The sequence below is a fragment of the Lissotriton helveticus genome, chromosome 8, assembly GCF_964261635.1.
Source record: "Lissotriton helveticus chromosome 8, aLisHel1.1, whole genome shotgun sequence".
NCBI classification, from domain to species: Eukaryota; Metazoa; Chordata; class Amphibia; order Caudata; family Salamandridae; genus Lissotriton; species Lissotriton helveticus.
The window spans coordinates 1,667,923,043-1,667,950,555 of NC_136069.1; the positions used below are offsets into that span (position 1 = coordinate 1,667,923,043).

Consider the following 27,513-nt stretch of genomic DNA (forward strand, 5'->3'; position numbering starts at 1 on the left):
AGGTGTTTGAATAACTCTATGGATGAGTGGCAGTGTGTTAGTGTCTGTATAGGTCTATGAGTGCATATGATATTGCTGTATTGATGAGTAACTGCATGTATGAGTGACTGTATGGGTGAATGAATGGATGTTTGTGTATACCTAGGAATCAGTCAGTGGGTATGAAGTAACTGCTATTGGTTTGTCTATGTTTTCAAAAGTGGTAGTCTGTATTTTAGAGTGGGCGTATCAAAGCTTATATTAGGGTGTGAGGAGGTGCATAAAATTATCACATGGATGATGTCATCAGTAATATCATTTGAGATGTCATCAGTGATGTCACTCACCATGTCATGAGTGATGTAATATGTGACGTCATCAGCAGTGCATTGCGGGGGCCCAAGTTATAGTTAGCATTACTAACTATAACGGCCGAATTTCTCTGGTTTTGTACGAGTGAAATGTCCAAATAATTATAACGACCCTGAAACCAATGGTTTTTTAGTGAATTTCTCAGGTTTTTTTAAATGCTTATTTCTAACTATAACGTCCCCGAAACCTATGTTTTTTTTGGGAATTTCAAAAGTTTTTTAAATGCTAATTTCTAATTATAATATTCATTAAACTTTTTTTTTTTTCAGTAATTTTAAATTATCATCCCATTCTCAACCAGGTGAAAACTGCTGCTATTGCCAGTTTTCCAGCGATAGCTTCTGCAAAAAACATCACCACAAATGAGAGCGACAACTAACGCTAATGATATGCATAGTAGGCGTTCCAGTGCAAAAATAACACAAAAACACAGCTTCCCATATTTTCAACGACCAGCCGAATCTGCGGTGCGATCCAAAAATAGGCAAAAAGCCACGTTAGCAGTAAGAATTTAAAATCTGCCTTTTACTGGTGTAAAGCAGGACAACTACCTACAGTATGAAAGGGAGCCCAGCCCAGAACAACATCTGAAGACCAACACATGTCATAGAACTACTGATCATGCAGCTCCAACACCCAAGTAGGCCACAACACCCACTGCCACAACCACAGGACCTCCCCCACGGACTCCCCCTACTACCACCGAGGTAGCACAGAACAGGACAGCAGACCTTCCCAAAATGGCATGGCCCCTCAGCCACATAATAGCTGAATGTTGGGAAAGGTGGGAACCACGTATGTGTGAAGGAGGCAATTCACCCATCACTTAGTCTTATAGAGAAGCACATGAACAATTAGACAGGAAGGCACAGACGTAAATACATTCAGAGAGCAAAAATGCACACAGGAAAAGATGTATGAATAATTGTATAGTATATCTGGAAATGCAGAAGTACAATATTGCATTGTTAAATGTGGGGTGGGGGAACTAACACTCACGCGAGGGAAGCCTCGGTGAGGCCAAGATGAGCCTTTACTCCTTCAAAAATGCTGATCACTTGGAATTTGACCCTTACACTGTAGTAATAAAATGGTGCACACCTGTTTATTCACATAGTTGTTCCAAAGAACATGTTTGTTTAGGTCACATTTATTTTCTGTGACAGGTTATAAATATAGGTATGCATATGTAAACACACACACAATAATCATATGTACAATGTAAACCAGATTATATTCCAACACTTTTACACACACACACGCGTCCCCCTCACAAAGAGTGCAGACACTAGCCACAAACTGAGATTACATTTTTTGGCCCCTCACTGTAACCCATGTTTCTCCTCTTATCCCTGCATATGCACCCACCCACCTGCCTAACCACATACTTTAATTACTTAGGTGTCGTGTAAGTGCTGCATGGCGCCTTGAGGCAGTTCGGGGCACTTAGTTGCACAAACGGCTGTTTTTAACACAGAACCAGGGCAGTCAGAATTCGACCCCTGCCTCACACCCGAGTTAGGACCCCTGAACTCAAGCAACAAAAATGCCCCCCCCTGCACCTGGTTGGGTAGTAAAAGGTTATTGTACTGTGCTGCAGTGGTCCCTCACACCTGGTGCCTCTGCACAAGCTGCACTGCTAACTACAGTAATTGTATATTGGCTATTTGTACTTCACACCTTTTATACTTGACCTTTTAAGCAGAGTTTACCACTTGTAATGGCTTTATTATCTAAACAATGAAGTTTATGAACTGAACTGATAGTTACAACCATGTCCTGTCCCGCACCCTCCTCTCTAGCACAGACCACACACAGCACACAGACCCATACTTAACACAGCCTGCTCTCTAGCACAGACCACACACAGACACACAGCCCCCTGCCCCACTTCCAGCAGCTTGCCAAGCTTCAGACCTCCCCGGGTGAACTGTAGACTCGCATCCAGCTGGGAGAAGCCCAGAGCTGGCAGCGAAGCGCTTGTGATGTTGGGGCAGCACCAGAGAGCCCCTCGCCCGACCTGGTGTAAACCCGCCACCAGGTCTGTGGATGCGCATGAGCTTTGCCCCCTTGTAAACTCACACGTCCTACCAATAACGCTTTATTACACTGTGATTCTAGCTTTATTACACACGCTGCTCTCTAGCACACAACACACAGACTCATGCTTTAACATACCCTCCTCTCCAGCACAAACACACACACAGCACACAGACCCATACTTAACACAGCCTGATCTCTAGCACACACCACACACAGCTCCCTTTCCCACTCCCAGCAGCTTTCAAAGTCTCAGACCTCCCTGGGTGAACTGTAGACGCGCATCCAGCTAGGAGAAGGCCAGAGCCGGCAGCGAAGTGCTTGTGATGTTGGAGCAGCACCGGAGAGCCCCCCTCCCCGACCTGGTGTAAACCCGGCACCTGGTCTGTGGATGCGCAATAGCTCCCCCCCTGTAAACTGACACGTCCTACCAGTAATGCTTTATTACACTGTGATTCTAGCTTTATTACACACGCTGCTCTCTAGCACACAACACACAGACTCATGTTTAAAAACCCCTCCTCTCTAGCACAAACACACACACAGCACACAGCCCCATACTTAGCACAGCCTGATCTCTAACACACACCACACACAGCTCTCTTTCCCACTCCCAGCAGCTTGCAAAGCCGCAGACCTCCCTGGGTGAACTGTAGACGCGCATCCAGCTGGGAGAAGGCCAGAGCCGGCAGCGAAGTGCTTGTGATGTTGGAGCAGCACCGGAGAGCCCCCCTCCCCGATCTGGTGTAAACCTGCCACCCGGTCTGTGGATGCGCATGAGCTCCCCCCCTGTAAACTGACACGTCCTACCAGTAACGCATTATTACACTGTGATTCTAGCATTATTACACACGCTGCTCTCTAGCACACAACACATAGACTCATGCTTTAACATACCCTCCTCTCTAGCACAAACACACAGACAGCACACAGACCCATGCTTAACACAGCCTGCTCTATAGCACACACCACACACCACACACAGACACATAGCCCCCTGCCCCACTTCCAGCAGCTTGCCAAGCTTCATACCTCCCTGGGTGAACTGTAGACCAACATCCAGCTGGGAGAAGCCCAGAGCCGGCAGCGAAGAGCTTGTGATGTTGGAGCAGCACCGGATACCCCCCTCCCTGACCTGGTGTAAACCCACCGCCCGGTCTGTGGATGCACACAAGCTTTGCCTCCCCCGTAAACTCACACGTCCTACCAATAACGCTTTATTACACCGTGATTCTAGCTTTATTACACAGGCTGCTCTCTAGCACACAACACACAGACTCCTGCTTAGACATACTCCCCTCTCTAACACAAACACACAGCCAGCATTTTAGCAATGCCCCCAGGACCTGGCCCACTCGGGGGCCTCATTTTAATGAAGCACGGGAGCTCTCGCTTCATTTAAAAAGAATTTGCGACCCCAGCAAGCATTCTGCCGGAATTATTTTTAAAAAAAATGCTTTTTTGGCCCTGGGGGTCCTTTGTAGGACCCCCCTGAGCAGGCCTACGGGGTCAGGGTGTTTCTACCCTGCCCCCTTTTCTTCTTTTTCACCTTTGTTTCACTGTTTTCTTGTGACTCGGTTCTACCGAGTCACAAGATGGCTGCCAACACTTCCTAGTTTGGAGTGTTGGCAGCCAATCAGAGTGAAGCTCCTGCCCAAGAGGGTTCGCGAACCCACCGCTGCCCCAGATATCGAAACTTTTTCTTTCTTTATTTCTCAGGAATTACTGAACAGATTTACATCATTTAACAAAAACAGCTCTTTCTGAACCAAGATCTACCTTTTTACCATATTTGGTGCAATTCTGTTCAGCAGTTCGGGCTGTAGCTTTGTCTAAAGTTTCCTATGGAAAATAAAATGGACAAAACGCGTTTTGGGACCCTCCTTTTTTCTCAGCCCCCGCTTGCTGAATCACCCCAAAACTTTAAAGCCAGGAGCTGGCCGGAGCGGGGCACTAGTTTTGAAAATGTCACAAAGATTTGTCAACCGGCACAAAATTTATTGGGAAAAGAAAAAACGCTTTTCCTATGGAAACTAGGTCCTAACTATAACTACCTACTGGCAACCACCTCCCTTTTTCCGCTCTTGAACGTTTTTCTGAGAATAGTGTGTGAATGCCTTAGCGTTTTAAAGCATTATCGTCTTGCGCACGCCAGATGTCGGCGATGGATCCTCATTCCATCTGCATGTGGTGTTTGGGGGAGCACCACGACTCCACGGACTGTGAGGCGTGTCAGCAAATGAAGCCGAAGTCCCGGCGGGATCGCGGGATGAAACTCCTTTCGGTTTGCATGTCCAGGTCGGCTTCACCACCGCGTCCGTCCCCTGCGGACGGCTTCAAGAACCGCCTCTTCCACCTCCGACATTGTCCTTCTCCCAAGCCGCATGATCGTCGCTCACCTGTTGGTAAGTGTCGCAGTTTGTCCCCACGGACCGGTCCCCGGTCTGTTGGGGAGGGTTGGCTCTCCGTGGATGGTGTGGCCCGCCGCGTCGTCACCCTATTCGCCGTTCCCCGGTGCAGGGGCGACTAGAGCCCAGATGGAGGCCTATGCGGCAGCCTTGCAGGCCTCGTTGGCTCCTCCTTCTCCTCCTTCTCCTCTTGGGACATCTGCGGATCCCTTGCCGCATGCAGGGCCCTCCGCAGCATCTCCGGCGGCCCCGGCACCAACAGGTTTGGCTCCAGGTTCAGAGGATGTGGTAGCGTCGGGGACGGCCCTTCGGGGTTCCCTCCTTCGGACATGGCACCTCTGCTTCCCTGCAAACTCCCTTGGGGGTCCCTGTGGTGTCGCGGGAGGTTGCCGGGCTTGGGGCCTGTCCCCGAGTCCTCTCGGTCCTCTGGATAGGCAGTGGTCTTGTCTGAGGCCGAGGTGACGCCTCTCAGGTGCCAGCGGCTGGTGGCCCAGGCGGCGCCGCAGGGGCTGGCTAGGGGTCGGGGTGTGTCCCCAGGCCCCCCTCGTCAGGGGTTGAGTAGATGCCTTTTCAGCACCATTCCTTGGCCGCTCCAGCTCCGGCCCGACTTCGGCCTCCTGCGGCGAGCGGTGTGGCGGAGGTCGTTCCGGTGTCTCCTTCGACGCAGGTCGACGTTGACCTGACTCCGGTCGTGGTCTCTATGGCGCCGAGCTGGTGCCGTGTCGTTGATTCGTCTTCAGACGCCTCCTCCTCTTCTCAAGAGGTTCGGCGGTTGATGGTGTCCCTTTTCCCTTTCCTTCCTCAGGTTGGACTGGGGGTCAGCCGCCTTAGTTTGCAGCCGTCACCTACAGAGGAGCTGCTTTCCCCACCGTGGGGCCCTACGAAGGCAAGTGCTGCCTTCGCTCGAGCTGTCTCCACGGCTGCGGGGATCTTGCGCATTGGAGATCCAGCGGCCCATTTCCCCACGGATCATCTTCTGGAGGTCCTCCATCAGGGCTCTGGTGGTCAGGAGCTGCTTCTGCCCTTCGAGGCTTTGCTCCACACTTCCCTTCTGGGGGCTTGGGGACGACCCGCCACGGGGGACCTGGTGCCGCAACACCTTGTACACTGCCGCTGTCCTGTGCCTCATGAACCTGTCTTTCCCTCCACCCCTCTACCAGAGGCCCTCTTGTGCAGACTGCCTTTCCCTCCATGCCATTGGTGTTGTCTCCCCGTCACGGGTGGTGGTGCAATATCTTTGCATTTACCAGCGCGGCCTTGTGGGCCCTTAACTCTTCTTGTGTATTGACTAGGGCCACTTCTTGCTTGTGGGATTCGGCTAAGTCCCTTCTGACTGCCGCTTCTCGGGATGGTGCCTGTGTTGATCTCCGGGAACCCTATGTTGGTTGGCCGGGAGCTGGCGGCGTTTATTTTTCGCTCCGCTCTGGATGTTTCGGATGTGCTTGGTCGAGCCATGGCCTCTTCAATGGCCCTTCATCGCTATGCATGGCTCCGGAATAGTGTATTCCCGGAGAACGTTTGGGAACGGTTGGTGGACCTTCCTTTTGATGGCACCCGTTTGTTCCACGCCCCTGCGGACTCTGCCATTCAGAGGTTTCTGGTGGGGCTCCGCCCTCCTCCGTATGGTCTGGGTTTTTGGAGGTGTCTTTCGGTTCTGCTTGCTGTGCCTGGTCCTGTTGTTAAGCATTTGGTGCTGTTGGCTGCTGGTCGGCCCTTTTTTGATTGTGGATTTGGCTGTTTGGCCCTGAGATTAGGCCTTCTGTATTTTCATGTTGGCTGAATTGCAAGTCGTCTGCGGTTCCCCCGCAGGTCTTCTGTTTATCGTCTGATGCGGAATTTTTTTTCTAAGAGGGTTCCCATGTTTTGGGACATACTTTGCCCTGTGTGGGGCAATGGTAGCTATTATATTGCTCCTTTATGAGCTGAGTAGGCGTGGTCGCCCTTTGGGCCTCTGCTCTCCGTGCCATCCCGGCCATTTCTCGGATCGAATCTTCTCCTCAGACAATAACTCCAAAGAAATTATTAAAATTATGAATGAATTGACATCTGACGACAGAACCCTCCCAGGCCAGACTCCCACCCAAGCAACTTGTGACGCCCTCAACCTTTTTTTCGTTGAAAAAATCAACAAAATCAAGGCATCGATTTCCATCACCCCCCAGACCATCACTCCGGAAACTCTTTTTAACAACACTTCTACTTTCACTGAATTTTCCCCTATTAACCATACCTCCCTAGGACTGCTCGCTTCCCGGGTAAAATCAGGTTCCCCGAACGATGGCTACCCACCCTCAGTCTTGCGAAGAGTATGCCACTCTTTACCCGATTGCATCCTACCCCTCCTTAACAGCTCACTCAGCACAGGTACCGTTCCGAGACCCTTCAAAGAAGCCATCCTTGTCCCGCTATTAAAAAAACCTGGCGCGGACCCAGCGGAACCTTCCAATTACCGCCCTATCTCGCTTCTGCCGTACTTTTCAAAACTCCTCGAAGCACATGTTACCAGATGCCTTTCCAATTTTATTGAGTCTTCTTGTTATGTAGAGCCCAATCAGGCTGGCTTCAGGCCCTCATTTTCCACCGAAACCGTCATCTTAGCTGTCCTCGACACGCTGAGAAGAAACGCCGACTCAGGAATCCCCCAGGCTCTTGTTCTTCTGGATCTCTCGGCCGCGTTCGACACGGTTGATCATAACATTCTGCTCAACCGTGTCGAACAGGCTGGTATCCTCGACTCTGCTCTCGGCTGGATCCGGTCCTTCTTGTCGAACAGATCCCAAGCCGTCCGTTTAGGCCCTTACACAGCCCCCAAGACCCCCACAACCTGTGGAGTCCCTCAGGGCTCCTCCCTATCACCTCTCCTGTTCAATCTGTACCTCTGCCCCCTACTCCATTCACTCCGCAATTGGGACATCACAGTCTTCAATTATGCGGACGATCTGCAGATCATTTTACCACTCAACTCCCCCAATGCAATAGACAATTTTCACTCTGCTATGCTTCACATCCAAGATTGGATGAATTCCAACCAATTGAAGCTAAACCCCGGGAAAACTGAGCTCCTTATACCAGGCTCTAGCCTCTCCTCTTGGGGCACCCAGTTCTGGCCTCATGAACTGGGACCCCCGCCGGCCCCTTCCACCTCTGTAAAAAGCCTTGGCGTAATAATTGACGCCGATCTCTCTCTCCGACCCCATATTAGCTCCGTGATCTCATCCTGCTCCTTTCAGCTCAGAAAGATCCGGAAGGTCAGCCATCTGCTTCCTACACCTGCCTTGACCCAGGTCATCATCTCCCTTGTGCTTTCCCGTCTGGATTTCTCCAACAGCATTTACCATGGACTCCCCAAAACCCTTCTCCACCGCCTCCAGGTGATCCAAAACCAGGCAGCCCGGATCATTTTTAAATCTCCAAAATGGCAATCTGCCAGACCTATGATACGCAAACTTCATTGGCTCCCAATTGAACAAAGGGTGGCCTTCAAGCTAGGCTGTCTTACATACAAAGCCCTCAATTGCCCCTGTCCTGCCTTCCTGACCTCCCTGATCACTCCCTACTGCCCAAACCGCAACCTCCGTTCTACCCATCTCAAATCACTCACCACACCCAAAACCAGAACTAATAAATTCGGTGGACGAAGATTTGCCTTCTTGGCCCCGAAATTCTGGAACTCCCTTCCCTTAAATATCAAATCAAGCAGCTCCCTCCTTCATTTTAGGAAGTTGCTAAAAACCTTTCTCTTTCCCCCAATCTGCTAACCCTGCACCTAACCTCAGCTCTGGAATTCGATGTCTCACAGCGCCAGGAAACCCATGGTGTCAGCGCGCTCTACAAGTTTAATTTAATAATATGTTGCTGATGCGATCCTCCTGCTGATGGTTTTGGGGGCCTTACATTGTAGCTTCTAATTCCTTCGTGGGCCGTGTGTGACGAACCGTCCTTGGGGCGTGTCTTGGCCCCTCTGGCTTTCCCGGCCTCAACCTTTGGCTGATGTCTAGTTTGGCCTGGGTGCACCGATCCATGGTGTTGTCCGCTGCTAGCTGTGTGGGCCGGTGCAAACCAGTTATTCCTCAACACCATTGTCCCTCTTCTTTCGTCTGCCTTTTAGGTGGTGCAGCCATGCTTGTCTTGTTTACAACTTGGGCTGGGGTGTGTACAGATTTCTTACAGTGGGCTCTGCCTCCGGTTCTACCTCTCCCTGCTAAGGGTTGAAGTGGTCCTTGAGTTCCTTGTGGTTCTTCGGGCGCTGATTGTCCCTGCAGGGTGTTGGGCAGTTCTCCCGTGGTGGGGCTTATGATATCCTTTCTTCTTTCGCCTGCCTTATTGCTGAGGCGCCGTTCTGCCTGTGATAGCCTCGGCTGTTTTCTTCACTGGGGGTGTTTCCCTGTATGAGGGATTGCCTTCTTTCTACCTCTTCTCCTTAGAGTCCCTGGGTAGCTCTTCTTCCTTGGTGCTCCTCTGCGTTGCCCGTGCCTCTAGGGCTTCTGATGGAGATCCTTGGTGCCTTGACTGGGCTTGGGGTACTCTGGCCTCCTTTTGCCTTATCCTTGTTTCCTCCTGCTGGATGATGCCGGGCCGCCTCTTTCTCGCCTTCCCGTATTCCCCTCTGGGGCCGGTGGTCTTCTAGATGAGAGGGTTCTCCCTTGCCTGGGGGGACATGGCTCTTCTCCCTGTCCGTTTGACTCATCCCCTGACAGGCCCTGTGATAAGTCCAGGCTGGTGAGGTCCTCTCGCAGTCCCTCCTCCCCCTTGTGTATGGCTAGGGTATCCCATTCTACGTTACGAATCTGCAGCTAGTAGTCTCTATCAGATGTACAAGTTGCTTTCCTTCGGTAATGATGTATCTGGTAGAGACGATTCTAGCCGCAGATTCCTTCATGACCCACCCTTCCTCCCCGTTCTGTGAGGACACTCTGCTGTGTTTTCTGCAGTTGCCTCCCTTTGGTCGCCTTGTCTTCTGTAGGTGTCCTCTTTGTTTTTCTCCTGGTCTTCTTCGTTGGGGGTTCCTTTCCCTGTCCTTGGCCTCCTGTTTCTTTCTGATGACGCTGCAGGCTGTGGATGGCTTGCCTCCTCCTCCTTTCAGGGGGTATGGTCCTTCTTGGCACTGTGGTCTGGGGGTGGATTGCTGCGGCTCCTCTGTTCCGGGCTATATATATATATATATATATATATATATATACGGCCGAGCATATTACAAGTTTCCTCTCCACCACAGTTTTCATGGTGGTTCCACTGCCAGGAAAACCGTGACAGGGAGGAAACAAGTTGTCTCACGCCCTGTGGATGCACACAGGGGGGCACAACATGTGCCTCCCCATTTGGATGCACACCAGTTCCTGCATGGCACAGACTTTTCAGTCAATGACTTGCAGGAACTGTTGGCTTTCCCCTTGCAGTGCACAAATTTCAGGGCAAAGCTGTGGGAACATCAAAAACAAAGCCTGCCAGACAGGAGGAAACTAATCTTGTGGGTGGACTGACAACGTCTTTGGTGGTGCGGACCCAGCACCACACCGCCAAAGTCGTAATCCTTTACAGTGATGCATCTAAATATACCAGACTTAGGACAGACTTAAGACAGACTTAAGGCAGACTTAAGACAAACCTAAGACAGACTTAAGTTAGGATTTTGTCCTAAGTTTGTCTTAAGTCTGTCTTAAGTCTGTCTTAAGTTTTTCTTAAGTTTGTCATACGTCTGTCTTAAGTCTGTGTTATTTATGTCTTAAGTCAAACTTAAGACAAAATCCTAACTTTACTACTACTAAATGCCTTCTGTGAATACCAAAAGTAGTAAGTTCTGGATTTTGTCTTAAGTTAGTTATGTGAATCGGCCCCACTATAACTAACTTTTAGACTTCTCTCAAATCTCCCCTACCCTCAAATCCCAAACAGCAGCACCTTACCGCAACCTGATTCTAGGAAAATAGAAAAAAATAACACAAATAGATCACAAAATGAAGGGTAGCAGGTAAAATAAAAAAAAGTCTGATAAATGAAACTAAAAAAGATCTATCTCCCCATAAAAATTCATGGCAAATATTGTAAAAATGTTAAATACTATTTTAAAAAATGTATTAATCTTCACGCTCTATATGGAGCCTTTCGCCCAGCGGGTCCGGTCCAATGTCAACATCTCTGGGATCAAGTTTGGGGCAGACACACACAAGATTAGTCTGTACGCGGACGATGTCATCCTCTCCCTTACTCACTAAGGGTGGGCGTAGTATGCGTAGTGGGGCTACGCGAAGCTACGCAAAGTGGGCATGAAACTATACCCCCGCGCACCTCGCGTAGCCCCACTATGCGCCGCCCGCCCCCCCTCCCGCCCTCTCCTACATACCTAATTTTCGTAAATAATAACAGAAAAGTAAATGAAAGGCTCTTACCAATGCGCATGCGTGGCTGCCCGCGCATGGGCATTTCTCGCGAAAGCGGGCGGCTGCGCATGCGCATTGGGATCGAAGACAGCGGCGCAAAAGAGAAGATGGAGCCTCCGGACGCAGCGGACCAGGTAAGTGTGTTTCATTTACTTCTCTGTTATTATTTACTAAAATTAGGTATGTAGGAGAGGGCGGGAGGGAGGCGGGTGGCGGGCAACTTGGCTCCGTCCACGGAGCATGTGTGGTGTTGCCTACTACGCCTACTTTGCAAAATGCAAAGTAGGCAACACTACGTACACTCCGTGGGCCGAGCGTAGTCTTGCTCCCAGGGTTATTACTCACCTCCACTCTTCCTTGCGGAACCTTTCGAGAGAATTGGCGGAGTTCCAGAAAGTGGCAGGATTCAAGGTCAATTTCACCAAATCGCATATCCTCAACCTGCCTATGACAGGATGTCCTGGATCTGAAGCAGGACTTTGAATTCCAATGGGCGCAATCCGATATCCAGTATCTGGGGATTAGCCTAGCATCGTCAATTTCTAAAACTGTGTCCCTGAACTACATGATCTTGGTTGAGCAGGTCAGTAAGGCCCTCTCTGACTGGTCCTGCCTCAAGCTGGCCTGGTTTGGGAGACTGGCAGCCCTGAAGATGACTGTTCTCCTCGCATACTGTATCTGTTTCAAATGATGCCACTGATCCCACCGCCAGGCACTCTCCGGAAATTGCAGGGGTCCCTTAACAAATTCCTTTGGGACAATAAAAGGCAGCGACAGGCATTGTCCGTGGCGGTTGCTCCGAGGGCGGCTGAGGGATTACGTTTTCCCCTGCTGTCTGCTTACTTCCAGGCGTCTATTATGAGATACATAGTGGAATGGAATAGACCCATGTCCAGTAAGCACTGGAACTTCATGGACCAGACGGTGTCGGGCTGCAACATTTGGCGGGAGCTTTGGTTGCCTCGCAAGCATAGAGCATGGGGCCTCTACTCATCTCCGGTGACGGCGCCGACCCTTAAGGCATGGGACCAGCTGGCGTCCCGAAAGGGAGGGACTACGTTCCCCTCACCGATGACACCTATTGTCGACAATCCGGACTTCCCTCCGGGCTGCGCGTCCCCGGTCTTCCATCGCTGGCGAGAGGAAGGCTGTAAGAGAGTGGGTTCCCTCTTCGACCTGAACGGATTGATTCTGTTTCCCCGGCTGCGAACGGAGTTCTTCCAGTTGCCGCCATCAGATGCCTTCTCCTACACGCAGGTGGCGCACTGGGTTACCCAACCCACTAACGTGGCTGATATGTCTCAACCGCTGACGAAGTTCGAAAAGTGGCTGGTCTGTAAGAAAGACGACCGGCGGCTCATATCGGAGTTGTATGCTATGATTCTGAGTCACCCCAAGAGATAATGCACTCTGTGCAGGTCCGATGGGAGACGGAGTTGGGACGCCCTCTCTCGAAAAAAGAGTGGGAACATGCGCGCAGCACACAGCCTCCAATACTGCAGGGGCCAAATCGGCATATAAAGTGACGGCCTATTGGTATTACAACCCAGCGCGCGTCCGAGCCTGGGATGTCACTAAATCTGGTCTCTGCTGGAAGGGGTGTGGGCTAACGGGGAGCTTGGCACACTTGTTATGACACTGCCCGAGGCTGGGGAGGTACTGGCCCATGATTTTGGATGAGCTAGATGAGGCGTTTCAGAATACATTCCCCCAATTGCCGGAGCATACTTTGTTGGGGCTTCCCCATTCCAAGTTCTTCCCTCTGCGCTCGCTGAAGGCTATAAGATTGCGCTGGCGCTGTTGGCTGCAAGGCAGTTGCTGCTGGCAAACTGGGGCTCACAGACGGTACCTGATCCCCGTGGCTGGTTTCAGACGCTATGGCATATTTTGGCAATGGAAAGGCTCTCGATGGGAATAGAGGGGAATAGATGGGAAAGGCACGGAGTATGCTAAATTGTGGGACCCGTTCTTGCATCTTCTGTCCAAAGACCTGCGAGAAGTAACTTGCCCGAAATACCTGCAGATCCTACAACTCATCCCCTTAGAATCGAGTAGACCTTCCCTTAGAGCTTTGGTAGATTCTGTGATAATCCTACAGTTAAGCTGACGCTGAGTGGGGTGGGTTGGGGAGGGGGTTTGGAATGGGTGTGTGTGGGTGGGGTAGGCGGGGAGGGTGGGTGGGGTAGGCGGGGAGGGTGGGAGGGGAGGAGGGTGTTTTTTGTTTCATTTGTTCAGTTTCTGAAAAGGTGGTGGCCACTGCACAAGACAATCTCGGGCTTATAGCACTTCGCGGGGCCGACCTCCGGGTTGTAGGCCCAGACGCTGTGTTGATGCACTGTGTTTACGCCCTGCCGGCACGTTGATGTATGCATCTGGGCTGTGTACCGTATTTCTGCTCACATGATAAAAATGATTGACTCTAAAAAATGTATTAAATATGTAAAACATACCAAAGAATGTAATAAAAAAATTATTAACAAATTGAAAGTATATATTAAAATAATATATATATATATAAATATACATACATTTATTTAAATAAAACATATGTTAAAATAATATTCAAAATGTGTATATAAAAACAAAAGTTAAGAAATGGTAAAAAAAAGTAAAGCAATTACAAATAAGAGTTGAAAATGTACATCAAATAAATGTATATGAATGACCTGTATATTATTATTAAAAAGTAATAAAACAATACTTTATTTACTTAACTTTATATATTTTATTATTTTTACTTGAAGTAGATATGAATGAAAATGTTAAACTATACAATAAATATACATTTAAAACACAAATAAATAAAGAAATATGTGTGACATCTTTATTATACAAAAAATGCAAATCATAATAATATTGGTTACAAACATATAACTATTTTTTGATATTATCACCAACAATAATACTGAAAACACACTTAGGCTATCTTCTACAGACAAATAAAAGTTAGAGAAATTATTTTCGAATCTATACTACTATAAAAAAGGAGAAAGTTTCAGGCTTTGAGGCGGGTAAACTCCGGAACCACTGCGCCAATCTACACACCCGATACATCATAGAAATCGTCAGGGTGTGTAGATGGTTATAGGCTATATAACGTTTTAAAATAAACCTTATTTAAAAAATTAATATTTAAAAAAAAGTAGTCCCCCCCAAAGTAGCGCCGACCGCGACGTGCGTGCTCACGTCGAGGAGCGGCGTCAGAGCGGCGTCAGAGGAGCTCCGGCCATGGCGCTGGGGAGGAGCGGTCATGTGAAGAGCAGCATGGAGAGGCGGACATGGCGCGGGGGAGGAGCGGCAGCGGACAAGCGGTGAGGAGCAGAGCGGCGAGGAGCTGTGAACTCAGGAGCGGCGGAAAAGGTAAGCAGACGGGTGTCGGGCCAGGCGGGGAACGGCCAAAAGGCAATGTCGAGGCAGGCGGGGGTCGGGGAAGGCGGGGGGACGGGGATTGATTCAGGCCACGCGAGGGTTGGGCCAGGCGGCAGGCGGGGGACGGGGCGAGCGGGGGCACGGGCTGCAGGTCGGGCTGCAGGTCGGGAACGGGCTGCAGGCGGGGAACGGCCAAAAGGCAATGTCGGGGAAGGCGGGGGACGGGGACGGGGATTGACTCAGGCCATGCCAGGCGGCAGATGGGGGACGGGGCGGACGGGGGCACGGGCTGCTGGGCAATGTCGGGGCAGGCGGGGGTAGGGGGAAGCCTGAAAGCTCCCGGACAAGGTCGGGACGGGCTGCTAGTAAAATTATAAAATAAAAATGATCACACTCCACCATAAATCATTTAAATATACGTGTGACACACTAAAGGGGTGATATTTACTATTCCCAACCCAATCTAACCCATTTTGGGGAAGGCCTTAGGCACTAAAGAGTGGCATCTACCTTTTCTACTCCAATCCTAATATATTGTAGGTATATGATAAAACCCTAAAGCAGTGGTTCCCAAACTTTTTGAGCCCAGGGCTCCCTTGGCTTATTGATTGTTGGCTGCGGCTCCCTATTATTTTGTGACATTTGTTTGCGGTTGGAGTGGACGGATGTAGAATGGGATGGAGCACCAAGTTCAGTTGGGACATTTATCACACACAGTAAATGTCAATTCTTTTATATTTATAAGAAGGAAAAATGACTAAATTTACCAGTCTGTTCTCAGAGTAAATGTTTGTGGTTACTTTGTAGCTAATGCTCTGCTGCCATCTGGTGGACAGAGGGGTTATGATTTTACTAAATAACTGCACATTTCAAAGATGTTACTGGCAATAACTTTTCTGTTATTATTTACTAAAATTAGGTATGTATGGGGGCGGGCGGCGTGAAGTGGGGCTACGCGAAGTGCGCGGGTGGGCGTAGTTTCATGCCCATTTTGCGTAGCTTCGCGTAGCCCCACTACGCATACTACGCCCACCCTTAGTGCCAATGACAGGTAAGTGAACCAGGGGAGCCTTGCGCTTTTTCCCTGTTTTCCCAATGGTCTGGCAGGTGGGACATGACCGGCAAAATGCATCTGTAGCTGTCTTTATCCGGGGCCAATAAAAGTGGGTGACCAGCCTGGCAAAGGTTTTGTCCTGCCCCAGATGTCCTGCCATGAGTATATTATGAGCCAGTCTCAGTAGGAATGCTCTGTAGCACTGGGGGACAACCAACACAAGAGTTGCCATAGGTTCAGGAACCTTAGGCTCGCTATATAGGCCATTCTCCCAATAAATCAGGTGCTCTACTGATGTGTCACTAGGCCTGGGCAGTAAATTCTGTTCCGATCGTGGAATTTGCGACATTTGGGTAATTTCGCGTTCCGCAGAGAATGCGGAATTGCCCAAAATTCCGCTGAATTCTTTGCTTGTTCGTGCTTTCAAAATGCGTGTTCGCAAGATTTTTCCCCCCGAGCATGCAAACAGCGACTGCAAACAGGAAAAAAGCATCGCGAATGGGCGGAACAAGCAATTCCGCATGTTTGCGGAACTTTTGCGTGCTCGCTGAGATTTTTTACCGTTTTGCGGAGCTTTGCGTGGCAATTAAGCAAATTTCGCCCACCCCTATGTGTCACCAGCTGCCTGAGTCTAAGCTTTCCACCTCAAGCCCTCCAGAGCTGAGCACTCCTTCTGTGCTCTACAGATCTCCTCCCTGGTAGGCCTACCCTGAAATTGCCATCCAGCAAGCTCAGGTAGGCCTCACAGGGTGGCAATATCTTCCCCGGTAGGGTCCAGGGTATCTTCCTTTGTCACCCCTTCCTTCTGGACTGCGGGAGTTTCAGGGGCTGGTTTTTCCATGCCTCCACTCTTCTTGGCAGCTACCTGTGCCATTTCCAAGGCTCCAGGCCTTCTTGACTTTGCTTTTGGGTAGCTGTGGTCCATGCGGTCAGGGACACCCACTCAGGCAACCATAACTTCTCAAAGTGTGACCTGAGCTCCACTTCCTTCCAGATCCATATCATTACCTAATAGTCTACAGGCATTGCAGGTCTCACTGCTACATTTAGAGAACCTGAAACCCCACCCCCCCACCCAAAGGCAGAAAGAGCCACTGGGTACTGATCTCCCGGTTGCCTGCCACTACAACCTGGTGGAATGTTTTGGGGATTACCTGCTCTGAAGACACCAGATAACAATTTACTTGAGTCATACTGGCTTCTATGTCCCTCAGTGTCTCCACTCTCTGCCCATTTATGGTTACCCACTTCCTGTGCTTGGAAGTATTGGAAGGCATGTGGGCTTTGGGCACCATCCGGTTATCACTCAGGGACACTAGGGTAACCTCTGCTCTGTTCCCCACACTATCTGGGCAAATCTCCTCCCAAAATGTTACACCGCCCAAAACTTGGGTTTGTCTACTCTTGGAGGGCCTTACCCTCTTGGGCCTCTTGGCATCCCCTTCACATGCCCATACTTGTAGAACTATTTTGGTGGCCTCTCCCCCCCTCTTTCGTCTGGTAGGAACTCTGACCCCCTTTTGAAAATCCTCCCAGATGCCCTTTGGACACTCTGGTGCTGACCCAGAGGTCTGCTTCCTTTTTAAGCTCGGTGAGGTCAGTTAACTTGCTGTCAATAAGGTGTTGACGCAACTCTGTAAAGCAAGTACTGAGCATGTGGTATGGTTGATAGGTCTAACATGAAGCATATCTATATAGAGATAAAGCATATCCTTTGCATGATATCTCAGAAGTTTGGAAATGTGCAGAAAGGAGAGCTGGCTGGGTACTTCTATTTTCCTGATGTATGTTAGCTTTCTCTGCAATCTCTGTTTTAGACCCATATTTTGCCTCCTCTCTTCAATGCTGTTGTATTCTTTATGTTTCTATTATTGCCTCTTTCCTCCATGTATTTTACTCTTTAATCTGATGAAGGTTGTGCTTCTTATTTTCTGTCTCTTTTTTTTAGATTCCCACATCAGCATTCCAGTGGTGTGTGTGGCGTTGGAAGGAGGGAAAGGCACTCTCGATGTAAGTTCATTATAAGGTAGAGGGGAAGAGGCAGAACATATGAAGGGAACAGAGAAAGAAGATTGTTAACAAGCATTGACAAAGCCAATAGGTCTAGTTGAAATGTGTTTATGTTTATTTGCCTTTTATATTATTGTGTTTAAATGTTTGGGTGTTTGAAATTGATGTATTGCAGTTATTGTAATGATGTTTTAAGAGTATGGGTGATTGAATCATTGGCAGGGTCGGACTGGCATATAGGGCAGTCAGGCAGTACTCGATGAGCTGGTCTGACAGGTCAATTTGTGGGCTCTTGTTTTGGCTGTTTGTGGGCTTGTTTTATGGTCTGCTGTGCCAGTTTTTACTGCTGATTTCCCTGATATTAAAACAAACATTACCTGCAGTGAGCACAAGGCCGTGCAGTCTTCCATACCTCGCAAAACACTTATACAGCGTGTGTTTACAAGTTCAAAACTGCCCCTATTTGTATTCATGTACCATTTTTAGCAATATATATTTCACAGATGAGGGCCAATATTATGATTTGCTGCTCAGGCCTATTTTCTGTCTCAGTCTGGCCCTGATCATTGGTCAAGCAGTGTAGTTGCACTGGGCCCCATTGGCCTGAGGGGCCCACTGAACCCTGAATATGTGTGTGTTTTCCAATGAAATTAGGAGTCTCAGGGTCCATTTTCTTCCTTGCACAAGCGCCCATGACACTCTGGCTACTCCACTGGAAGCGAACACTGCTACTCACACGGAGGTGCACGTCATGTGATGCTGCACTGTAAGAATTTGTACTTAAGACGAGGGTTTTTATGAATATGAAAAAAACATAAGGGATAGGACGAGCGTGTTTAGGGTCGGCTACAGGTTTTTTGAGTAGTGGTCTGACTTCAGCGTGTTTCCAGGCATCGGGATATTGGTGATACAGGTGTTGAGGATGTATGACATTACAACGCATGCTTTTACCACGCATGCCTTTACAATGCTGTTTTTACAACGCATGCCTTTACAACGCATAGTGCTTTGGGGCGCTGGATAGTGAATAGTTTAATTTACTATTCCAACTCCAGTCCCCGTGAAATGTAGGGAAGGTGTTGGATAGTAAATTAAACCTATTCCCTATCCTAGAGCGCCCCCCAGCGCAATGCGTTGGAATGGTTTGCGTTGTAAAAGTTGCGTCGTAAAGGCACTGCGTGGTAAAAGTTGCGTTGTAAAGGATGTTTCCCAGGTGTTGCATAAGGTGGTAAGTTCCTGGCCAATCCTTTGGTTTCTGAGGGTGAAGATGTGGGGCCCAATTCACAGAACTAACTTAAGACAAAATCCTAAACTTACTACCATTTTGGTATTCACAGAAGGCACTTACTCATCAAGTGTCTTCTGTGAATACTAAAATGAGTAAATGGTAGTAAGCTTAGGATTTTGTTTTAAGTTAGTTCAATGAACCGGGCCTGTGGTGTAGGCATGGGTCTGTTTCAGCTCCCGTGTGGATGGATTTCATGGTGGAGGTGGTGTCCTGGGTGGAGAGGATGTTCCAAGTGGTCAGTGTGTAGTTTGTGTCAGTTGCGGTAGTGGCGTATCTGTCGAGGAAGTGCGTAGGTGTGGGTTGGGATTCGAAGTTTCTGTATATGGTTGCGATCTTGTTGCGGAAGAAGTGGGTGAGTTTGTTGCACAGCTCCTGTGAAGGTATGATGTTGTTTTCAATACCAGCGGGGTTGGAGAATTCCTCAACAATGTTGAAGAGTTCCTTTGTGTTGTTGATGCAGGTTTCGATGCATGCAGCAAGTGTTGTCATCTTCGTTTCCCTCATCAGGCGGTGATAGAGGTTGAGGGAGGCCTTAAAGGCTGCCCTGTCTGAGGTGTCCTTGCTGGCGCCCCATCTCTTCTCCAACTGTTTGTTATCATGTTCTGCCGTTCTGAGTTCTTATGTGTACCAGCTGGCCTTTTTGGAGGATTTTCTCTGGATGTTGCTCTTGATGGGGACTATACTGCCTGCACAGTTGTTTATCCATGTGTTGAAGTTTTTCACTTCCTGCTTGAGGTTGGTGGCGGTAGCGGGGGGAGGGGTTGATGTTGAGGTCGTTCACCCAGCTGTTCTCTCAGCTTTTGTTCCACCTCATTTGGGGGGTGTAGGTCATCTTGGGGGTGGTGGTGCAGGGGATGGAAATAGAACAAATTGCATTAGCTTTATATGAGGAGTATGCACATTTGAGAAGGTTTTCCTCCATATTTGTCCTGAAGATTTTTTCTAAATTGTGCAGGTTTGTAAATTTTACTTAAGACTGCAAAGATTTTCAACACAAACAATGTGTGAAAAAAGTTCAGCAAACATAGTTTTGGGGGGAATGATGCCCAGCTTTCAGTTGCTGATATTTTGCAACGGTGGCACACTTATAACTTTGTGAAATTGCTAAGTATGACACAATGTCAAAACATTGCCAGGAAATGTATGATTTTGCAGACTTGATGTGGCATTTTTCCATGTTCTCTAACTAAAGCGCTACCGATGAACCATGAGCGGTGTTAATGCTCTAAGGATTTTGGTACTCTACGCTGGATGTGGTCATTCAGATCAGTTCAACATTCGATAACACTTCAGAATCCGAAAGCGAAACACACTGGCCTTCGCAAATAAAACAGACAAGTATTAAAGTCTAAGCCAGGAAGGTTTATTGAAGACTATCATCATTACACAAGACACAAGCCAACTGTTAAACTCAACCAGTTAGACACTTAAACCAATAAAATAACATGAAGCTCAAAATCAATGCATGGAAAGAATCCAGCATAGATCACCCTCAGGAAATGAATGAGTTATAAATCAGAGGTCAGACCAACAGAACGTTCCCTCCAAAGATCAGGGGAGAGTGAGCCCAACCTCCTCTGGAAAAGGTTCATATTATTGGGTGAAATACAATGTGATTCATACAAATGGTGTGAATGCCCAAAGGTCTTGAAATCCCATCCAGTCATGGTAAAGAAAGACCAATGCAGTTTAAGATCATATTTGTCAGCTCTATCCCACAGATTCATATAATGCAGTTCCCATCCTCAGTGCTTCTGAGACTCATCTGCAGATAGTTCAAATGTTGTTGAAAATCAAGGTTAAGTTCTCATGAGAGTGACATTATGGTCCCAACAGGGGAGACCTTGGGAAAACATTCACTCTGCTAACACAGCATGACAACGAAGCTTGAGAACAAAGCATCATGTTGTACATGAAAGAATGACATTGTATTTGAAAACATAGGTTACAAAATAACTATTGTGTGTTGAGTGCATGATAGCTGACTGTGTGCAGGGAAAGATGGCTGCAGAAAGCAGCAACCATTTGAAATTGAAGCCTATATTTTAATGTTAAAATACACACATTTCACTAGAATATCTTTAATTCATGTATGTGTAATTCGCTTTGTGTTAATACAATTATGAGTTTTCATGAAAAATGCTAAAAACCGCACTCATGATTTTTTGGTGCTGTTTACCATCTGTTTTATGGTTCAACATAACTCTGGATGCAGAAATATTGGAAATCCTGGGGTTGGAGGTAAATGCATTTTCTGTCTGGATATTGATACTTTTATGTTAGGAAGTCACAAGATATTTCTGTTATCAATAACAATGATTGCACTGGAGTGGAATTAACATATGTCAATAATGCATGTCCTCCTGGTTTTAGACTATCCATCAATCCATGAACAACAACACCCCTTGTGTGGTGGTGGAGGGCTCCGGGCGTGTTGCTGATGCCATTGCCCGCGTGGCCAACCTGAAGAGCACAGACATCACCACAACCCTCGTGAAGGACACAATCAGCGGGCTCTTTGAGGAGCATTTCACAGAGGAGATCATTGTTGAGTGGACCAGGAAGGTGAGGGTGCTGGAATGGAGGTTCTTGTGGTGTGCTTGCTTTTGGAGTAGTGTTCTGGAACAGGATACAGTACCCAGTGTTGAGTTAGGCTTCTACTGTAGGGTACCTGATTGTATCTGGGCACTTGCTTCTGAAGAACAAAATCAGGTGTTTCACTGTGGCTCTCCAAGAAAGGGTTTGTTGAACCGAGGTCAATTACCAATTCCTGAGAAAAACAACAAGCACTGACAAAGTCAATCAGTCAGGTTATTGTGTCCCCTTGGCATGTAAACAGCGTAGTATTATGTCTTATATCCCCTAAGCTTGCAGTGGTGCAGATCATCGAAATAGGTAGGTTGTACAGAGACACAGAACACTCTGGGCCCCATGCATCAAACCAAAAACCGGTCGCAAACGGGCAGATTCTAAGAATCCGCCCCTTTGCCACCGGTATTTTTGCATTTGGGATGCATCATCCCAAATGCAAAAATCGCAATTTAAGAAAACTCTAAATTGCGATTCCTTAAATTGCGAGTGCAGTTAACGAATTCCAAATTGAGATTCCTTAAATGCAATCCATGAAAGTTAAAAAATTAGCGATTTCGCTAATAGGAGTAGCAAATTACCATGAAGTTGAACTTCGTGGTAATTTGCAAAAACTTTGAAAAATACACTTTTGTGCATTTTTCAAAGTTTCGTGTTGCTCACACACATGCCCTTGGGGCATGTGTGTGTGCAACATATGTGCAGAGTTCAATTTCAGGGGTGCAACAGGGTATCATTTTGACACCCTTGCACCCTTGAAAATGCATGAGCAATTTGCGAGTACCTACTGGTACTCGCAAATTGCTCATGCAATCTCTAATTCATTCCTATGGGCCTATTGGCCCGTAGGAATGAATGGGACAGCATTCCTTAATTGCGACTAGCAATTTGCGAGTAGCATTTAGGGAATGTTTAGGAATCGCTATTTTTATAGCGATTGGTACATGCATAGGCTTTTGCTATTCCTAAATAGCTATTCCTTAAAAATCGCTATTTAGGAATCGCAAAACCCTACGTTGATGCATGTGCCAGTTAGTGTGCATGCAATTGCTACAGCTTATGGTTCATATGTCATGAGGTATCTTTTTATGAAAGTTAATGTATTGCAATCCTGATTTCTGTGCCAGTATATTGTACAGAAGGCAAACTTGTTGCAGCTTTTTGTATTTAACAAGAGCTCAGTGATATATGCTTTTACCTGTGACATCTGTGTTTGACCTACGGTTGCAAATTGATTTCTCTCAAGGTCAATTCAGCTTTTCATTCTTCCAAGGTCTACATATTGAGTATCATTAAGATAGGTAAGAGTAACACCTTTTCTTTGCAGTGCCTAGTAACATCAAAATGACTCCTTCAGGCACTATTTGTGAAAAGGTTAATATTATTATTACATTAGTGATTAGTAATGCAATTGTCTTTTAACCGACTCAGACATTGTTGAAAACTGCCATTGAAAGCTACATGTACTGGTGGAGACAAGAATGAAAATATTACATGTCACACATCCCTGTGTGCCATGTCCCCTAACACTGCATGTGATATTTGTAAGTCGCCTATACAGCAGGCCTAGCAGCCATAAGACAGAGTGCGTCATATTACATGTGATTGCAAAAAACTATCCATCAACTGTGTTTTTTGCAATTTCACCCCGAGTGGGGCTGGAGATGCTCAGACGTGAGTCCCAGGCTCTCCACACCACTGGAGTCATGCTATCCAGGCTGATGAAGGCTGATAGCCAGAAACCGGTCCTTGCATGCTTGATTCCGGTCTGGGAAAGACATGGCTTGGTAGTTCGGACTGGACTGTTCCCATGAGGCACAGGGTCAGAGCTGATTTGCATATAGCCAGTGTCTAATCCAGGGTGGTGTGGAGTGCAAAAAACCGATGGATTTAGGCCCACATCCTTGTATTGGGGTGAATGTATGACATTGTTCTACATTCTGTCCATCAACTATGTTTTTTGCAATTTCACCCCGAGTGGGGCTGGGGATGCTCAGACGTGAGTCCCAGGCTCTCCACACCACTGGAGTCATGCTATCCAGGCTGATGAAGGCTGATAGCCAGAAACCGGTCCTTGGATGCTTGATTCTGGTCTGGGAAAGACATGGCTTGGTAGTTCGGACTGGACTGTTCCCATGAGGCACAGGGTCAGAGCTGATTTGCATATAGCCAGTGTCTAATCCAGGGTGGTGTGGAGTGCAAAAAAACGATGGATTTAGGCCCAGATCCTTGTACTGGGGTGAATGTATGACATTGTTCTACATTCTGTCCATCAACTGTGTTTTTTGCAATTTCACCCCAAGTGGGGCTGGGGATGCTCAGACGTGAGTCCCAGGCTCTTCACACCACTGGAGTCATGCTATCCAGGCTGATGAAGGCTGATAGCCAGAAACCGGTCCTTGGATGCTTGATTCCGGTCTGGGAAAGACATGGCTTGGTAGTTCGGACTGGACTGTTCCCATGAGGCACAGGGTCAGAGCTGATTTGCATATAGCCAGTGTCTAATCCAGGGTGGTGTGGAGTGCAAAAAAACGATGGATTTAGGCCCAGATCCTTGTACTGGGGTGAATGTATGACATTGTTCTACATTCTGTCCATCAACTGTGTTTTTTGCAATTTCACCCCGAGTGGGGCTGGGGATGCTCAGACGTGAGTCCCAGGCTCTCCACACCACTGGGGTCATGCTATCCAGGCTGATGAAGGCTGATAGCCAGAAACCGGTCCTTGGATGCTTGATTCCGGTCTGGGAAAGACATGGCTTGGTAGTTCGGACTGGACTGTTCCCATGAGGCACAGGGTCAGAGCTGATTTGCATATAGCCAGTGTCTAATCCAGGGTGGTGTGGAGTGCAAAAAAACGATGGATTTAGGCCCAGATCCTTGTACTGGGGTGAATGTATGACATTGTTCTACATTCTGTCCATCAACTGTGTTTTTTGCAATTTCACCCCGAGTGGGGCTAGGGATGCTCAGACGTGAGTCCCAGGCTCTCCACACCACTGGAGTCATGCTATCCAGGCTGATGAAGGCTGATAGCCAGAAACCGGTCCTTGGATGCTTGATTCCGGTCTGGGAAAGACATGGCTTGGTAGTTCGGACTGGACTGTTCCCATGAGGCACAGGGTCAGAGCTGATTTGCATATAGCCAGTGTCTAATCCAGGGTGGTGTGGAGTGCATAAAAAACCGATGGATTTAGGCCCAGATCCTTGTACTGGGGTGAATGTATGACATTGTTCTACATTCTGTCCATCAACTGTGTTTTTTGCAATTTCACCCCGAGTGGGGCTGGGGATGCTCAGACGTGAGTCCCAGGCTCTCCACACCACTGGAGTCATGCTATCCAGGCTGATGAAGGCTGATAGCCAGAAACCGGTCCTTGGATGCTTGATTCCGGTCTGGGAAAGACATGGCTTGGTAGTTCGGACTGGACTGTTCCCATGAGGCACAGGGTCAGAGCTGATTTGCATATAGCCAGTGTCTAATCCAGGGTGGTGTGGAGTGCAAAAAAAAACGATGGATTTAGACCCAGATCCTTGTACTGGGGTGAATGTATGACATTGTTCTACATTCTGTCCATCAACTGTGTTTTTTGCAATTTCACCCCGAGTGGGGCTGGGGATGCTCAGACGTGAGTCCCAGGCTCTCCACACCACTGGAGTCATGCTATCCAGGCTGATGAAGGCTGATAGCCAGAAACCGGTCCTTGGATGCTTGATTCCGGTCTGGGAAAGACATGGCTTGGTAGTTCGGACTGGACTGTTCCCATGAGGCACAGGGTCAGAGCTGATTTGCATATAGCCAGTGTCTAATCCAGGGTGGTGTGGAGTGCAAATAAACGATGGATTTAGGCCCAGATCCTTGTACTGGGGTGAATGTATGACATTGTTCTACATTCTGTCCCTCAACTGTGTTTTTTGCAATTTCACCCCGAGTGGGGCTGGGGATGCTCAGACGTGAGTCCCAGGCTCTCCACACCACTGGAGTCATGCTATCCAGGCTGATGAAGGCTGATAGCCAGAAACCGGTCCTTGGATGCTTGATTCCGGTCTGGGAAAGACATGGCTTGGTAGTTCGGACTGGACTGTTCCCATGAGGCACAGGGTCAGAGCTGATTTGCATATAGCCAGTGTCTAATCCAGGGTGGTGTGGAGTGCAAATAAACGATGGATTTAGGCCCAGATCCTTGTACTGGGGTGAATGTATGACATTGTTCTACATTCTGTCCATCAACTGTGTTTTTTGCAATTTCACCCCGAGTGGGGCTGGGGATGCTCAGACGTGAGTCCCAGGCTCTCCACACCACTGGAGTCATGCTATCCAGGCTGATGAAGGCTGATAGCCAGAAACCGGTCCTTGGATGCTTGATTCCGGTCTGGGAAAGACATGGCTTGGTAGTTCGGACTAGACTGTTCCCATGAGGCACAGGGTCAGAGCTGATTTGCATATAGCCAGTGTCTAATCCAGGGTGGTGTGGAGTGCAAAAAAACGATGGATTTAGGCCCAGATCCTTGTACTGGGGTGAATGTATGACATTGTTCTACATTCTGTCCATCAACTGTGTTTTTTGCAATTTCACCCCGAGTGGGGCTGGGGATGCTCAGACGTGAGTCCCAGGCTCTCCACACCACTGGAGTCATGCTATCCAGGCTGATGAAGGCTGATAGCCAGAAACCGGTCCTTGGATGCTTGATTCCGGTCTGGGAAAGACATGGCTTGGTAGTTCGGACTGGACTGTTCCCATGAGGCACAGGGTCAGAGCTGATTTGCATATAGCCAGTGTCTAATCTAGGGTGGTGTGGAGTGCAAAAAAACGATGGATTTAGGCCCAGATTCTTGTACTGGGGTGAATGTATGACATTGTTCTACATTCTGTCCCTCAACTGTGTTTTTTGCAATTTCACCCCGAGTGGGGCTGGGGATGCTCAGACATGAGTCCCAGGCTCTCCACACCACTGGAGTCATGCTATCCAGGCTGATGAAGGCTGATAGCCAGAAACCGGTCCTTGGATGCTTGATTCCGGTCTGGGAAAGACATGGCTTGGTAGTTCGGACTGGACTGTTCCCATGAGGCACAGGGTCAGAGCTGATTTGCATATAGCCAGTGTCTAATCCAGGGTGGTGTGGAGTGCAAAAAAACGATGGATTTAGGCCCACATCCTTGTACTGGGGTGAATGTGTGACATTGTTCTACATTCTGTCCATCAACTGTGTTTTTTGCAATTTCACCCCGAGTGGGGCTGGGGATGCTCAGACGTGAGTCCCAGGCTCTCCACACCAATGGAGTCATGCTATCCAGGCTGATGAAGGCTGATAGCCAGAAACCGGTCCTTGGATGCTTGATTCCGGTCTGGGAAAGACATGGCTTGGTAGTTCGGACTGGACTGTTCCCATGAGGCACAGGGTCAGAGCTGATTTGCATATAGCCAGTGTCTAATCCAGGGTGGTGTGGAGTGCAAAAAAACGATGGATTTAGGCCCAGATCCTTGTACTGGGGTGAATGTATGACATTGTTCTACATTCTGTCCATCAACTGTGTTTTTTGAAATTTCACCCCGAGTGGGGCTGGGGATGCTCAGACGTGAGTCCCAGGCTCTCCACACCAATGGAGTCATGCTATCCAGGCTGATAAAGGCTGATAGCCAGAAACCGGTCCTTGGATGCTTGATTCCGGTCTGGGAAAGACATGGCTTGGTAGTTCGGACTGGACTGTTCCCATGAGGCACAGGGTCAGAGCTGATTTGCATATAGCCAGTGTCTAATCCAGGGTGGTGTGGAGTACAAAAAACAATGGATTTAGGCCCAGATCCTTGTACTGGGGTGAATGTATGACATTGTTCTACATTCTGTCCATCAACTGTGTTTTTTGCAATTTCACCCCGAGTGGGGCTGGGGATGCTCAGACGTGAGTCCCAGGCTCTCCACACCACTGGAGTCATGCTATCCAGGCTGATGAAGGCTGATAGCCAGAAACCGGTCCTTGGATGCTTGATTCCGGTCTGGGAAAGACATGGCTTGGTAGTTCGGACT

General features: G+C 48.3%; 1 protein-coding gene across 1 annotated transcript in view; it reads left to right on the plus strand.

The window, feature by feature from the left end:
* LOC144774080 (transient receptor potential cation channel subfamily M member 2-like) overlaps window positions 1–27,513 on the plus strand; it is a 358,014-nt gene that overhangs the window by 183,800 nt on the left and 146,701 nt on the right. Inside the window, exons 6-7 of the mRNA XM_078659107.1 lie at window positions 17,548–17,609; window positions 21,271–21,462. Of these exons, the coding sequence (XP_078515233.1) occupies window positions 17,548–17,609; window positions 21,271–21,462 (254 nt within the window). The remainder of the gene's footprint in view (window positions 1–17,547; window positions 17,610–21,270; window positions 21,463–27,513) is intronic.